Genomic DNA, 11,952 nt, shown 5'->3' with positions numbered 1-11,952 from the left:
AAATTGTGTCTTTTTCAGTATTTTCTAATTTTAGTAATTTTTTCAAAATTTTTGGAAACTTTAATGTATTATAATGTTCATATCACCCGATATTCAACCGATATGCAGTGAAACAACTGAGATTGCGACGCGACCGCGACCTGCGATGGCGAACCATGGTAGTGATTGGTTCGTGAGAGCATGGTAGTTTATGATCGAACGTGATTCTATCATATTCGTTCGGGCAATATAGAAAGGGTAGGCTTGGATGGGCACAGGGTAATTACAAATTAGTGGTCGTGACTAATGCTGACCAGGATCATAATTGGTTGGCTGGTTGGTATGGCCGCGATCGTCAACTCCGAATCTGCTTTTTTAAGATATAGTATAAAAAAAAAAAAGGAAGTTTAATATTCCAACGAGGCGAGGCACCAATACAGCTTAATTTGGTCTCATCTCCTCTGCGTTGTTTTAACGACGCCCCCCTTCCGAAGAAGGAAGAACAAACTCGCCCAGAGCTCTCCGAAACACACACACACACACCACCGCACACAAAAATTCATGGCTATGGGTGGTACCAGATTGAGATTGTTGTTTCTGACGTTGCAACTTCTTCTCATTTCTTCGGCCAAGATTACCTTGAGGTTTCCTTCTCCCGCCTTCCGGCCAGAATCATCGTCATCTGTTTCCATCAAAAGTAAGCTTTACGAAACAAAATACTACACTCAAATACTCGATCATTTCACTTTTACTCCCCAGAGTTATCAAACCTTTCAACAGAGATATCTAATCTCTTACAAACACTGGGGCGGCGCTAAGAAAAATGCCCCAATCTTCGTCTATACGGGAAATGAAGGAGACATCGAGTGGTTTACTCAAAATACAGGTTTCATGTTCGAGAACGCGCCTCATTTCAAAGCTCTTCTAGTTTTCATCGAGGTAATTTGTATCTTATTTGTTCCAGAAATACTAGTTAAAGGCCTGGCTGCAACATAATGGGGCGGAAAGAAAACATGTCACATAGTTATGAATCGTTACTGTTTCATATCCATCCTATCGTGTTTTCATGCACATCATCATGTTCACGGAAACAGAGTTCAGTACACGCTTTGATTATGGGAAGATTTTTTTTTTTTTTTTGGAATTCATGTACAAAATCAAATCAATCTGCAGCATAGATTTTATGGAAAATCGATACCGTTCGGGGGCAATAAAGACGCGGCTTATGCAAACTCAAGTACTCTGGGATATTTGAGCTCCACGCAGGCATTGGCAGATTATGCAACTTTGATCATTGACCTCAAAAAGAATTTGAGTGCAGTTGATTCGCCCGTGGTAGTGTTTGGAGGCTCCTACGGGGGAAGTATGGCATTATTTATTTGGCGTGCGTTTGGTTTTCTTTTTTTCTAGTCGGAATTAATTTGAGTGAGCTGATGGTCACGAGCAGTTTAATTGGTTTGATCCTGACAGTGCTTGCAGCTTGGTTCAGACTAAAGTATCCGCACGTTGCAATAGGAGCCCTGGCATCCTCTGCACCAATCCTCTATTTTGACAACATAACATCTGAATACAGCTTCCACAGCACCGTCGGCAATGATTTCAGGGCATGTCTCTCTCTCTCTCTCTTCCTTCGTCTCTCTCGGTAGTGGTCATTTTTTAGTATCATACGTCCAAAGCAAAAGACACCGGCCGGCCGGCCGGCCAGCCAGGTCAAGCTTCAAGATAAAGTTAAATTAAGAAGAAAAGTACAATCGGATATATATATATATTGAAAGAATCGTGTCAATATTTAGAGTCCAACGATGAAGTTGTACATATGCATGTTAGTTTGTTTGACACTGGAAAATGTTGGCGGCGGGTGTATATATTATTAGTTATGTATGATTAACAGCGACATTGTGGCATGTGACAACAGAGCGAGAGCGAGAACTGCTACAAAGTGATAAAAGGATCGTGGCAACTAATAGAAGACACTGCAGAACAATCGGGCGGCCTGGACACACTCCGGAAGTCCTTCAGAATATGCAAGTAATTAGAAGTACATGTGCCATCAATCATCAACCAACAATTTCAATACATGCAGCTTTAATGAAATCGAATCACAGGAACTACATCAGTGCGGGTGCTCTTGTAAGTTGGCTATCCACCGCGTTTATTTACACGGCCATGACGGATTACCCAACTCCATCCAATTTTCTCAATCCTTTGCCAGCCTATCCGGTGAAGCAGGTACGTACTACACTACTACGTTTTGAAAGCCTTAAAAAATTTGCAGGAAAATGGCTCTTGCTAATGCTAATGCTAATGCTTGCGGGAAACACATTAATTACACATCCAGGATTAAGCTGGCATTTGGACGTATTGTATTATTCTTAACAACCACTAGTCGCTTTAATTTGAAATATCTTGACAAAGCTCACTGCTCAGTTTGTCCATCGGACTGGGCAACGTAATCTAATCAAGAAAGGTACTGTTGTTACGTCAATTGGGTGCACATCATTTCTCACCAACCGCCCTCAAACAATTGCAATAAGGTTGTTACACTTAATTGCAAATGAATCAATCTCCAATTCTGTGTAATCTGTTACCACAATTTTATTAATGTAAATATAAATTATGCGTAATTAAGTCGGTACAAAGATTTACAATTATTTATTAGTTTGCACAAGTCAACAACAGAACTTGAACCGGAGAGACCCGACCCAGCTTCATCAATAATAATATGCTCTCGAAGACGAGAGGAAGGACAGGGTGAAACTAAATTTGCAAAGTCAAACCTCTGTGAATGTTTCGCTGCAGATGTGCAAGGCGATTGACGATCGAAAAGCGGGAAACAATAGTAATACGTTTGAGAAGCTGTACGGTGCAGCTAACGTCTACTACAACTCGACCGGAAGAGCCACGTGTTTCAATCTCAATGATGATTCAGATCCGCATGGCCTCGATGAATGGTCATGGCAGGTAAGTAAGAAGCAAGAACCTTATTTGTTACCAGGTATGAAGGAATATTCTCCCCCCCCCCCCCCCGATCCGGATTCTGAGCTCAACAGCAAACCACACACACACACACACACACACAACATTATTATTATTGTGATAGGATTAAGGAGGACAGAATAGTCTCTGTCAGGCTATTCAAAAGTCAGATTAACATGGAACGTAATGACGAGTGGGTCTGTGATTCGATTCCACGGGAGCAACTCTTTGGATTCTTTCTTCTTTTTTTTTTGAAGAGCTCTTTGGATTCTTAAACAGGAAGGAGGATTTCTATATATAAATATATATCCTAGTCATTGGATCCAGGGCCACGCAAAACTAAAAGTTAATAATAAATGCTTTTACCTTTTCTCAAACGGAGTGATATTCTTCAAGAGTTTGAGGGATTGGTCAATCTTTTTGAGGGCCTGATTTGGTCGAGGAAAATTGTAGGAGTACTAGACACAAAGATTCTTCACTTTCTCACTCTAAACCAATTTTTTCTATTCCTCAAAAAACAAAAAACAAAAAAAACAAATTTTTTATTTTTTTAGCACTGAAACAACGAGATGTCCACGCTAATATCATGGTGGAATCCAGTTAAGTGACCCGCTTCTTCACGTACGAGTGGGGGAGATGTACAGGCTGTAAGCCTTCCTGTGACTGTGATGGCGAGTCATCCAATTATTGGCCCCCTTCCACTTCCAGTACTCCGGCCTTTGGATTAGATGCCTTCCCGCTCTAGTTTTGTTCCTAATCAAAATAATAATAATGTGCTGCGATGCCCCTGAACATGAATTGCTGCTACTTTTATCAATCGTTCTTTGAATTTCTCAACCAAATGAAAAGATCTAGCTCTGGCGGGTTCAAATGAATGAGTCCGGAGTCATCTATTCTGCTGCAGGCGTGTACGGAGATGATACTGCCCATTGGCGGGAACAATGCGGACAGCATATTTCCGCCTTCGGAGTGGGACTACGCAGGAAGAGCCCAATCCTGCGAAGATGCTTTTGGTGTCCAGCCCAGGCCCAACTGGATTACCACGGAGTTCGGTGGCCATGTGAGGGCCAAACCCACCTCTTTGTGTATAGTGCATATTTAATAACAGTAATGATGAATGTGGATTGACTCCTGACGCCTAATGCGAACGAGGTTGAGCGTGTTTTGTTGCGTTGTTGTTCTCCCTGACAGAACATTCAGAGAGTTTTGAAGCGCTTCGGAAGCAACATCATTTTCTTCAACGGACTGAGGGATCCATGGAGCGGGGGAGGGTCAGTCGTCTCTTCGTTCGGAATGAGAGATTTCTATATGATATGGCCGCCTTGGTGTTGCAATTAATGCATGTAATTATTGCAGGGTGCTAAAGGATATATCGAAAAGCCTCGTAGCCATTGTTGCAAAGGAAGGTCAGTTTACTTTACTGCCATTAGTTTTTTTTGCCATTTACACACACTTCTTAAGAAAAGCAAAATTTAAGCATGTTGCCTTTGACAATTTGGAACTTGACCTAGTATGCCAAGTTTTCAAGCGAAGAAATCTCGTACGCCAAGCTTTTTTTTTTTTTTTTTTTTAATAATAAAATAATAATAATGTAAAGTGAAATTGATGACGTGTTTTGTACGTACGGTGTGGATTTTTTTGTGTCACAGGTGCACACCATGTGGACCTTAGATTCTCGACACCTGAAGATCCAGAATGGCTGAAGCATGCGAGGAGAAGAGAGATCAAGATTATCGAGAATTGGCTCTCTCAATATTACCACTCCAGCAGCAGCTAATTGATGTGATTCCTGATTTTTTGGACGTCAATAAGCTCCGAACGCATTTTTTTTTTGGCATATACAAATGGGATTTTCAATAAGATCAATATATACCACAATCTCTTTTTCTTCCTCACTTTACTGGAAATTATGCAAACACGGAAGAGAAAAACTGATTATCGACTGGGCATCCGCTCTGCGAAGTGGATACATGCAAAGGTAATTTCTTGCGCATAAGATGGCTGCCGACTCAAGAATAGAAAGCTTCGTGAAAATTGACGCGCAGTGCAGGAGGGATGTCTCGAAAACAAAATTAATGTTGCAAAATTTTAATCTAATTGCTGTTGACGCAATTGATGACGAAAAGCAGCTGTCTTCTTCAGCTGTTGGTAGGGTTTTTCAAAGTTAGGCGAGGTCGGTCCATTAGTCAAATAAATAATACTCTACAAAAGCAGAGAAGAGAACATGATGCGATCGATGCTCCATCTCATCTCAATGAACGGGAAAAGTGAAAAATTGTAAACATGTGCGAATGAGTAATGACTTTTCAAAGTCGTTGTCACCTCATGCTAATAAATGTCCAGGTCTAGGTGGCTAGATTATCATGTGTACCGGATTTCGACCTCAAAAATACCAGCATAGGAAAAAGCTAAGCAAATTAATTGCATCTGGGGAGAAATATTTCAACCTTTACGATGATATTTTGTACTCCCCTTTTTCCGGTTTAATTTGCTCGTCTTCTTTTTCTTACGGGTCTGTGTCAAATATTTTGTGGCTTTCAGCCTTTCAGGCAGCGGGTAGGACATGGGAAGACCAGGCGGAGCAGAGCATTCTTATGCCAACCAAGAAGTCCATTAGTTCGGCCTTGGTACGGGTTATATTAATTGAGCATTATTTTCCCAATTTTATTTGCTTACATCATCATTACGATTTCCAATACACCTTTTTATCTTCTCAATTACCTTTTTATCTTATATACATCACGTCACAACAAGTGCTACAGTAAAAATATCTCAAATAACTTACAATCCAAACAAACCTATTATATTTCAAGTACATGCAAGTTAAATCTTGGTCTTTTGCTAGTCACAGAGCAAGTTAATCGTGCCTCGCAAGAGTTTAAACCGGACAAAGGTAGAATTTCAGCATTGAAAGGGCAATCCCATGTAGGCCGAATTTTGGACAAGAATTCAAAAGGTTCTAGAACAAGAAGATTAAGCGCAGCAGCGTGTGATAAAAATGGCATTTCGGGTTGGCCATTTTGGCATATTTTTTGTGTGAAAAGGGACACGGGACTTGGAAAGATTCATGTGGTTAACGAGGAAAAGCGGTCGCGGTCCATTTAGCAATTGCATGATTCCTTTTGGCTTCTACAAATTTTCCCTTTCAAAGAATTTTCCAAGACAGCAGGCAGACACTGAAAGTTGCATTTCGTTTTGCATCCGCAACGTCCAGTCCTTATTGGAGATTAATCTGGACCTGACTTTGACACTCCTCAAATCCTTATCGCATCCAATTCCAGCCCGCTGAGCTAACGGGACGGGCAGGGCAGGGCAGGGACCTTTCTTCCTGAAACCGGTGGTGGCACCTTCAGCCATTCTTCTCTGATTCATTGGGTTCAAAATTCTCGGCCGATGATGCTGATCAGGGCCTTGAGGCTCATCGATTTGGGACCACGCACTGTTGCTGGACCGGCTCCCATCATTCATGGTCCCGCATTTCCACCCCATGCAATGTACCCCATTTGTGTTGCTGCCACAGATATCTCCCGCGTGTCATTATCCCAATTTCAGAATTTTGTTCTTAGGGCAGCGAAGAAGATTGAATCATGGACACAACCAGACACGCACGCACTCACGGGACTAGAGCAAAAATAGTTGCATGTATCAGAAACATATATGGCGTGTGGGCCAAATTGGGCTGAATCACAAATGTTGGTGTTTTGATCTGGTGGGCCCCAGTTTGGAGAAGTCCCCGCACGCCTTCTCTGCTCTGCCGTTTTTAATATACTACTACTACGTACCATGCGGATGGAATGGAATTGATCTTCGACTTGAAGGACCATTTGGCATTTGGAGCCGGTCCGGACCACCAGGAAAAAAACGCAGACGTGGCTGCTTCTCTATGCTGCTGCTGCTACTAGGGTCTAGGCTACCACTACTTTTGCAACCCATACTTTTTTCCAATAATGGACAAAAAATGAACTATACAAATAATCCATCCTGAAGATTAAATAAACGGATTTGGGACATCATGTCAGTTTTGTACGATTCCGCTACATGATGCACATTCATTTCTTCAATGTGTAATTCACTGACATATGACATGAGAAATATATATATATATATATATATATATTGACCAATTATAGCCGTAAATCGTCCTGATGGTTGTCCCTGCTCCATTTCCTAAATAAACTCTTAGCTTAACGGCATGTAATTACTTATCACGGAAATAAAAGCCTTGAGAAAATATTTTAGGATTAGCTGCTTTGGGAATGTTTTTAAAATATTTTACTGTAATACTATATGTGAAAAACTTTTATGATAAGTATTTTTAATATTTTTTTTTGGATGGTTTTGAAAATATATTTTTTGATATTTTTAAAATCTAAAATTTTAATAAAATATTTTAAAATTCTATAAAACTTTTTCCACCCCCCTCACGACCAAAAATTGGTCGCCATAGTTGGCAGCTAGTTTTTGGTCACCTGGTCGCGGGTGGCGACCAAAGAGGGTGGGAGGAGAAGGGGAGTTGCGGGAGAGGAGTGGGGCGGAGGGAGGAGGATAGAGGAGAGAAGAAAGAGAGGTGGCGACGGGTGATGGTATATGATGAAAGTTGATGGTGGGTGATAGGTGAAGAAAAAAGAAGGAATTCTTATTTTTTTTTTTTTTAGTGTATTTGAGATGTGTTTTTTTTGAGTTGGTTTTTTGAATTACTTTTAGAGTTTATTACTGTAAATTTGAAAGACAAAAACAGTTTTTCAAAAGCTCTTGAATCCATGCTTCTTTTGTATAGAATATAATATTCTATAGACTAGAATGCTAGAATTTTCTATCATAGTTGACTGTGGGCAAGTGATCAAGCAACTCTTGAGGAGATGTTATTCTAATGATTAAGATTGAAACGCCAGAAATCCAAAATCCTAGGTTTAGCTTCTCTTTTTTTTTTTTTTTTTTTTTCTGTTCACTTTTTAAATCTCATCGTTCTTTCACTAACATTTCTAAAAGAAAAAATGTGATCAAGTAGCAGGCAAGTCCGCCGCTCCAATTTCCGATTTGCATGCACGAATGTAGCAAGTAGTTCATGACTTGTAGTTGGTGAAACTGAAAGTAAACTCATGGTGGTAGGTGGCCCTTGTTTCCTTGCTAAAATGAGTACTCCCTTTCATAACTCACAGTTTTTTGTATGAGTGTTTCGATAAATGGACTCTGCGAAGACACTTCAAAAGCCGGCAACTTTTGAAGTGCTCCGCAGCACTTAACTACTAAACCCCCCAAACCCCCCCAAGCGATGTGGGAACTTAACCCCAATGAAATGGTTCCATATCCATGTCAATAAGTACAACCCACAGAAGAGTTAGTGAAGAAAGTGATCTCAAAATCTCCTTCAAGCCGTAAACGAACGAATGTCTTCGGGATAGTTGGTGGGGATATGCCGCTACCTTTGGGGAAAGTAATTACGCAGGTACGTACTACATATCTGTTTGTCATGTCTTTTAGATTGAACAACAACATCACTTGTATCACTACAGTATTTTATTATCTTCACTTGAAATCCTGCACTCTAACGTACCCTCGAGGAAGATATTACTCTGATTTCCTTTTTCCAGAAATCACAACCCCCCCCCCCCCCCCCTCTAGCAGAATTTCCACGAAAAACGTGGAAAGAAAGGAAAAAGAAGATTCGGTCCTTCCCAATTAAATTGAGCACGGCAAAATTTCTTTTTTAGGTGGACATGACACGTTCTTCCTGAAAAATGCAGTCCTATGGTACATGTTCTTCATTATTAAACAGAGAGTGAAGGGAAAGTTGGCCACCACCTCTCCCGGTGAGGTGGGAGGTCAGGGGTTCAACTCTTGCCTCCTATCAAATTGTACGTCCCTCATAGGCGGTTCGATTGGTCTCAGCAAGTCTCCTTAGAAGCTGGTATCCAGTATTCGTAAGGGTCCGAATCCCGTAGTTATCGTGTTCGGGAGAATAAGGCCTCTCCTTCCGGATCGGAATAGGATTAGACGGGTCCCGTAAGGATTGATCCGGACACCCGTTCCATCAGAAAAAAAAAAAAGAAAAAGAGAGAGACAGAGAAGGGAAAGTTGACACGGTTCCTTGGTTAATTTTTGTACCTTTGCGGAGCAAGACTGGTTTTTAACCATTCTTTCCTTCCTTTTTTCCACATCCCCTTTCTAATTAGGCACATCTCCTCTCCTGATGACAAATAGATTTAGGCCCACCTAGATTTCAGAGTCTAATATAACGGCTCCATGACTGTGTGTGAACAGGTTGTATGGTCCAATCTCAAGACATGTATATGGATCCCAATTTGCTTTGATAAATGATACAAGAGGTCCCCTACCCCGACCCGACGACCAGAAATGCAAGAACAGAAAATTCAACGGGAGGATTTTATTTTATGATGACCATCACTTTTTTTTTTTCTTTTTTTGGGTTGCTAATCTTCGCTTTAAATATATCACAATAATGACATTTGGAAGCCATCTGAACATCCAAAGGTGCCAGAAAAATTCCCCAGAATTAGGACGTCCATTATGCATCTTTTGATTCCTTCTTCAATTATTGCCCCCCCCCCCCGCCCCCCAAAGAGAAGTAAGACCTACGTTTGAAAATTGTGGCTACTGGTTGTCCGAAAATTCAATCAAATGATCTTTTGCAGTTTAATCAGAAAACATAAATTGTTTATGCTATATATTATTCGTCGGTTGATCACTTCTACTATTTAAACCATCAATTAGTCAGAATCAACGGACAAAGGGGACACCAATAAACAGCCAAAGATCGTCAAAGTGGAATGGATTGACCTTTCCAGCAAGTGAAGTCTAAATAGCTCGAGAACATGGAGACAGGAAATAAACAACTTTGTCAGCAGATTATAATCCCAATACTGGAGTCATGTCTCGATTAGGTAGCAACTGCACATTTATTGTATCGTTTCCTAATTCAACGAACGCCATAGTTGATTAATTAAATACAACCCGGGCAATTAGAAAACGCAAATACATGAATTACTTGATTCCATAATCCATACGTACGTAATCATGCTCAAGGGGAAGGATTTCTTCACCAACAACTTAACAATTGGGAATTATTCAATTATATATATATATATATATCCATGAAGCTTGAGATAATGGAGATCGGCATCAGGGGGTTTGGATTATGGTGCATTGTTCTTGGTCTAAGGGTTGGGTTTTGGGGAGTGAGGTCTGTTAAATCATACATGAACTGATGCCGTCTGCAGAGGTCTGTCTCAAAGTCATAAACAATTGGATTTCTTATGCTACAAAATAGCTCAATCATGAATATTGTCTTGAAAAACTTGGTCATTATACCTTCACGTGTTCCCAGGCCCCTTCATATATAGAAAGTGGCAGAGACTGGCGATGTATTATAAAGAAAGAAAATGCAGGTGGGTTTAAGTTGGGAACAAGAAGTATATATGTTAAATAATACACTGCTATTAGAAACAAGAACGGTCAATTGTATTATTTTGCGCTCGCTCCGGGACCATATACGAATAAACTTGACTAGCAGAAAACTAGATATGTATTCAGCATATACAACAGCTGCGGCATGTTATTTTTGGTCCAACAGGTTTTAATTACGTAACTAAAACTTGACAGTTGACAATGACGATGAGTTTCTACATTCCTATTCTTCTTCTTGTGCAATTCAATTCACCTATCAAATACTCGAACTGCATGACTCAACATGCCATTTTAATGCATAACTATGCATGATGGATTGTGTTACGTTACTGATAATTGCATTATCGATCGATATACACTAGTTAATTAGTTGTCTACCTCATCATGCATGATGAGTCAATCTCTTCTCTTCTAGCGTGTGAACATAAAAAAGAAAAGAAATGACAGAAATTAACTCTCCGATAATAACATGCTAGCTAGATTCCCCTACAAAGCAACTAGACCTTTTTAGTTCTGAATTGAACTGTCAGTGCATAATGAAACCAACTGGTAGTATTGAATTCTTAAACATCAACAGTTTCACTTTGGCTATTGGCGTGATACATGAAACTTAGGTGAACGGAGGAGGGGGAATGGGAAGTATATCCAGTAGTCGCATGTGACGTGAATATAATTTATATTTGATGAGGATGTGTCATGGGCTGGAGTGAGATGAGCAAAGCAAATTGTAGATAGACATATATATATATATGATCAGATGCAAGGCAGCATAAGATGGCGCAACGACCTCCACTAATTAATTATGATATGATTATTATTATTAATTGATCAATCAATATGATATACGATAGTAGTAGTAGCGGTACGTAGTAAATAAAAAAAAACTAGTCAGTCCGTCAGTCAGTCAGTCCAACCTTTTTGTGAGAAGAAAAGGGTGTCTGCATCTACCTGGAAAAAGAGGTGGGGCTTTTGTCTGATACTTGGAACAAAACGCACAGAAGATATATGCAAAATATGGCCACAGCCGAATTGAATATGGAACATAAAACATGAGATAGGGACACAGAGATGCTGCTGTATTGTGTGTAAGTAGCTAGAGAGCGTGATTATTATTAATGTGTGAGATCGAGAGGGACGGAAGAGGAGGGGTGGGTTGTACGCGTACGATTGTATGACATGAGGAGAGGATTGAAACACGATTGCAGAAGAAGAAGAAGAAGAAGAATAATCATAATAATAATAATAGAAATTAATGAAACCAGAAGAAGTCTAAGCAAGCAGTTGTACTGGTTTTCCTATTGGACAAATCTTATCTCATCCCTGTGCTTACTGGAATTCCATGTCTGGTGTTTAGATCAGAATCAGACCCTCCCGCAAATATTACTATTCTTTTCTTGCTCTGCTCGATCGTGTATATATATATATATGAATGAATGATGATGAACTAGGACTGGCCAAACATCATCAATAATTCTGCTGTCATGCACGTGAGCTGAATTACGCCTCCAGCTTCTTTCTGCAATCCCTCCCTACGTTTACCACTACCAATTCTTTCAATCTTCACCTAAAAGT

The 11,952-nt window shown here is 40.2% G+C and overlaps 1 protein-coding gene across 6 annotated transcripts; it reads left to right on the top strand.

Annotated features, from left to right (window-relative positions):
• Positions 1-391: 391 nt before the first annotated feature.
• Positions 392-4,850, top strand: LOC113693805 (uncharacterized). 6 transcript variants are annotated; one of them, XR_011815740.1, is made up of 10 exons: positions 392-918; positions 1,153-1,363; positions 1,450-1,583; positions 1,895-2,007; positions 2,085-2,208; positions 2,779-2,974; positions 3,860-4,015; positions 4,147-4,226; positions 4,312-4,361; positions 4,605-4,850. XR_011815740.1 is itself a non-coding variant. In XM_027212506.2 (10 exons), the coding sequence occupies exons 1-10, from the start codon at positions 541-543 to the stop codon at positions 4,730-4,732; spliced, it is 1,515 nt and encodes a 504-aa protein (XP_027068307.1). In that variant the 5' UTR covers positions 392-540; the 3' UTR covers positions 4,733-4,850. The 6 variants fall into 6 exon arrangements, 4 of the variants coding, with proteins under 4 accessions (XP_027068307.1, XP_027068306.1, XP_071908473.1 ...); XM_027212506.2 differs by having other exon boundaries at positions 1,153-1,342; positions 2,779-2,940; XM_027212505.2 differs by having other exon boundaries at positions 2,779-2,940.
• The last annotated feature ends 7,102 nt before the right edge of the window (positions 4,851-11,952 follow it).

Source organism: Coffea arabica, chromosome 6c, assembly GCF_036785885.1.
Source record: "Coffea arabica cultivar ET-39 chromosome 6c, Coffea Arabica ET-39 HiFi, whole genome shotgun sequence".
Classification (NCBI taxonomy): domain Eukaryota; kingdom Viridiplantae; phylum Streptophyta; class Magnoliopsida; order Gentianales; family Rubiaceae; genus Coffea; species Coffea arabica.
The sequence above is the reverse complement of the archived record's forward strand: the minus strand, read 5'-3'. Positions and strand labels throughout refer to the sequence as shown.